At 32.5% G+C, this 5059-nt stretch overlaps 1 protein-coding gene across 1 annotated transcript; it reads right to left on the bottom strand.

Moving 5' to 3' along the window:
- Positions 1-692: 692 nt before the first annotated feature.
- On the bottom strand, positions 693-4115 carry LOC108341842 (trifunctional UDP-glucose 4,6-dehydratase/UDP-4-keto-6-deoxy-D-glucose 3,5-epimerase/UDP-4-keto-L-rhamnose-reductase RHM1). The gene is made up of 3 exons (XM_017579497.2): positions 3987-4115; positions 1459-3004; positions 693-1352 (listed from the first exon to the last, which is right to left on the bottom strand). Exons 2-3 carry the CDS (start codon positions 2992-2994, stop codon positions 897-899), a joined length of 1992 nt encoding a protein of 663 aa, XP_017434986.1. The 5' UTR covers positions 2995-3004; positions 3987-4115; the 3' UTR covers positions 693-896.
- Between the last annotated feature and the right edge of the window lie 944 nt (positions 4116-5059).

The raw sequence follows: 5059 nt of genomic DNA on the forward strand, positions 1-5059 counted from the left end.
GGTAGATATGTAATTTTAGATGTAATAAACTTACATTAATCCATTATTCTTAAATTTACTTGTAAATATAAGTTTTGTTTATTAGATCATACGTTAGCCTCTCATGAGTTTAAAAATATTCAACCTTTTAAAAGTTATTTGAAATTAATATTATGATCTTCTTTATATCTTTATTTAAGTTCTTTCACTCTATTTTATGTATCTTACACACTTTATTTAATTTTTTTATTATTTTGTACATATATTTAGATGTGTGATATAATTTTATTACTCTAAGGTTAATATATAACTGTTATTTTACTTGATAACTTTTTGGGGAGTTAGATTTGGTGATTCTATTTTAAATAATTTTTTATTTATTAAATATAGAACAACTAGGTTGGGAGAAGAATATTTACTTTAATCTCTTTATTCGTATTATAATCATCATACTTGATAAATAATTCGTATTAATGTTATGATTAAAAAAATTACTCAATTATTCTAAAGTTAATTAAGAACTCAAGAAACTTTAGTCATTCTTTTCTATTGATGACTTAGTCATACTTTCTAACACAAGGGTTAGAAAGGTCACTTGCTCTTTGGAGTCTTTAATTAAATGATTTAGTCTCTTAAAAACTTACCTAAAATGCATGGATGCTTTCAGTACTTGACTTATTCGGATATAATCATACATCACTTTCCTACCTTAATTCAACCAGTAATGGGCTGCTGCAACTTCTCTTTATTTAGACAAATAGTTTTGTTTCTACAAAATCTAAAAGAAATACAAATTGGAAAAGAAAGTACGAAGAAATGAGAAATTCAATAGTATGATTATAACAAACTAATTCATACCATAGTAGCAAAAAGTGGAAAATAAATGGATAGACGTGTATACATTTATTTATAGTTAATTATGCAACTCGATAACCCAAAGTTTTCCTTTTTGGCTCAAAGACATATTTGAGCAATGAGTCCCTTACAGGCAAAAGTTCAGGAAATTCCTTCTGCAGTTGTGATGCATCCATTTCATTAGTACTCGGAGAAGGGAATTGACCCTGTCGTCCAACTGTAAAATTAACCCATTTAAAACTAGGATCAATATATTCCTTGTACATCTCAAGAATCTCATTGCAGGTCACAATACCAGGGTTTGTGAAGTTCCAAATGCCCCTGCAATTCCTTTTGGCCATCTCAATTGAAATGGGCACAAGTTCATCCAAAACAGTGATGCTGTTTGGCATGTTGACCACTTTATCAGAACTTGTTATCTTACTGATGAAGTTATGTGGGTTGCTGAGATCAGATGACACTGGCAATTGGATTCTTAGGGTGCACACATTGTCATATTCCTTTAGCAACTCTTCAACCTAAAACCATATGGTGACAAAAACCAAAGTTAGTGATCATGCAAAAATTGCAACAGAAATCGGAAAAGGAATAAACAGTGTGTGCAAGTTTTTCTTTTTAACATACCTTGGCTTGCGTTCTGAAATAGAAAGCATCAGTGGAGTTTTTTGTGTCTTCCAAATTACCACCAAAGGCATAATTCATCATTGGGAGACCATGGTCTTTGCAAACATGTGCCAATGTTAACACACCAACAACATTTGCTCGTATGGCTTCTGATTTATGAGCTTCAAACCATTTCAAATTCAGTGCTCCTGTCACCCCAGAAGCATTGAAAACATGAGTTGGTTTACTGGTGTTTATGTCAGCCAATATTTGTGATTGTGATCCTTCATCTAAACGTGCTTTGCCATATTCAAAGGGTATCCCTTGCTTCTCGCAAATATTTCCTACAAGCCCCCCAATCCACCCTGCACCACCATAGATCAAGAACTTCACAGATTGCTTTCGTGGTGACGCATTGCTTCTTATAGTTGGAACAACCATTTTGTTCTGGTTGGCATGGTTTGCATCGACATTGGAAGCATTTTTGCTCATTTCTGTGCTATCATAGTACTTCTCAACTCCTGGCATAGTGAGCATTCTTGGATGAGGAAGCAAAGCACCAGAAACATCACCCCACCAATCAGGATTCTTCACATACCAACTCAAGGTTTTCCTTAGCCCCTCTTCCCAAGTAGTGCTCTCAGACCACCCCAAATTCTTCAGCTTTTCATCATCCAAGAAGTACCTTTGATCATTGAAAGGCCTATTCTCCACAAACTTGACACGGGTTTCAGGATCCAAGTTGAAAAGCCTGCATATGTCTCTTGCCACATCAATCACCCTCCTCTCTTTCTTTGTCCCTATATTATAAACATGTCCCACCTCACCCCTATGGAGAATGATCTCAAATGCCTCAGCCACATCTTCACAATAGAGATAACTCCTGACATTGGAGCCATCCCCGTGAATTGGAAGAATCCTTCCTTTCATGGCCAGGAGCAAGAACTTTGGAATCAACTTCTCAGGAAACTGATTAGGCCCATAAACATTGTTCCCTCTTGTGGTTATAACAGGCAAACCATATGACCTACCATATGCCATGACAAGCATTTCAGCACCAGCTTTTGTGGCAGAATATGGATTGGTAGGTAACAGCTGAGAAGCCTCATGGTTTCCCACCACTGCATCCTCATCTGTCTCCCCATAAACCTCATCAGTGCTCACATGGATGAACCTCTTCACTTGGCCACCAGAGACTTTGCAAGCCTCCAGCAACACATGTGTGCCATAAATGTTGTTCTGGGTGAACTCAAAACTGTTTCCAAAGGAGTTGTCCACATGGGTTTGTGCTGCAAAGTGCATGATAGTGTCAATAGACTCGGTGAGGAGAATGTAGTTGACCAAGTCAGCACTACCAATGTCTCCCTTTATGAACTTGAAATTTTGAGATGAACGTGAGGGCATCAGGTTCTTCAAATTTGAACAGTAATCGAGCTTGTCTAGGACAACGATTTTGTAGTCAGGATAGTTCCGGACTATTCTGTTGCAGACATGAGATGCAATGAACCCTGCTGCTCCTGTGATGAGAATGTTCTTTGGCTTGTAGGTGTTGGCCATATCTGCATAACTTTTGTGCAAAGCAATGCAAGTTCTTGTCAGATATATCTGTCAAACAAGTTTGTCTTGTCGTGTTCAATCATTTCACACAACAATTCCTAAGAATGTTTAGAACAACCTCTTACCCCCTACCCTGAGGCCAAATACATGTAGCAGAACACTTTCTTTCTGATAGAATTTATCAGAATTACATGTTTTGATGATCTTAAGTCAGAAGACCTAGTCTGAGGCTAAATACATGAAGCAGAACACTTTATTTCTGCTCAAATTTATCAGAATTCACAAGTTTTGATGATCTTAAGTCAGAAGAAGAAGTTATAAAAGTTGAAGTTATATACCATTAAAATTTTTAGTTTTTGATAAATTTTTGTCAATAACAGCTAGAGAGTGTGTGAGAGAAATTATTAGACAGTGTCCCTTACATTTTTAAAAATATAATCACTTTTACTTTATTAGAATTAGAAATTAGTCTAGAAAAATAATTTATAAGAAATTTTCTAGATAGAATTTTCAGAATGTCAAAACATTTTGAAAGTGGGTTGTAAAAGGACATTTTCAATTGAAACTTTACAAAAGAAAAAAGAATGCTAACACTGAGAAAATGAAAACCATTTTAATTTGGTTAAGAGAATCAAACTTGATTTCAATTAATTTTCTTATAAAAACCAAAAATTAATCATAACAACACAACATTTTCTTATGTTGCTTTAAACACGTTAGATATTCCATATCGACTAAAGATAAGATCAATTTATAATTTATAAGTGGTGCAGATCTTACTTTATAATCCTTCTTTATAGAGTTAAGTTAGATTTAAAGTTCATTTCTAACAAAAACACTTAACAAGACTCAACAAGAACCAGCCATGCTTCGTAAGCAAAGACCAGAGGCCAGAATGAACAATGAAACAGAGAATAACTACAATCTTACATTAACATACGAAACAAAAGGCATAATCAAGTGAATTGAAAAGTGGGATATGGTTAACTTACAGAGGCTCCTCAGCCACAACAGCAAAACGATCAAAATGAAAGTTTGGTTGAAAATAAATGAAGGAAAAAGAGTGTTGTGAACAAAACTTATTTCACCATGTGTGTATTTATAGTTTATAACAATAATAATAGTTTTTAATAGTATGATTCTCATAGTTTCATCACTCTCATGGATCACGAGTTACGTTTTTATATTCTTAATATCTTTTTCTTATTTTTTTATCAACAATCTTTGTCCATAAGCGTTAATCAACGTATCTATTGTGGCACGAGGAACATAATTTTGAATATCTTCACACGTGGAAAACTGTTATGCAACGCTAAAAGCATAAATAACATGAATGGACTAAAAATATAGAAATGATAAACATAAATATTAATTGATAATAAAAAATTAAAGGGGGTAGTGGCTTTTTTTTTCACACACTCACTTTACCATTTTTTTAGTTGATTTTTAAAGTTTATTAAAGGCTATAAAATTATTAAAAAAAGAGTTCTTAATAGAAAAGTATGTCTAATTTTTTTATAATAAATTTCAACCACAGAAGAAATTATGTTGAAAAGAATATGTTGTTAATAATCTTGGCATATTAGGGGAAAATTGAGAAAATTCTATAGTTATTAGTATATTATTCTAATAAGATTATAGGTTTGTGAGATTTATCGTTGATCATATTTTCGTAAAAGTAGTTAAATGTTTTTGACTAAATTTATTATATTTGAAACATTTTCTTTATGGAGATGATTATAAAAATTACTTTAACAGCTAGTATAATTATATAATCTCCACAACTATAATATGTATGTATAGTATTAATAATAAATAATGTAGAAATAATAAAGAGTGTAGAAATAATAAGTGGATGATATAAAAAATGAGAATTATATATGCAAGGTTTTAGCACAGTATTAATTTGAATTCAGCTATTAACATTGTCAAAAACTTAAATAGTTCATAATGCTTCTAGAAAATCAATAAATAAAAAATGACTTTTTTGTTTTGAATAATTTGTTTGAATTTTTTTATAGTTCTTTTACGATTTTATTTTTATATTTTTCTGCATGGGTTTGGT

Source organism: Vigna angularis, chromosome 6 (genome assembly GCF_016808095.1).
Source record: "Vigna angularis cultivar LongXiaoDou No.4 chromosome 6, ASM1680809v1, whole genome shotgun sequence".
NCBI lineage: Eukaryota > Viridiplantae > Streptophyta > Magnoliopsida > Fabales > Fabaceae > Vigna > Vigna angularis.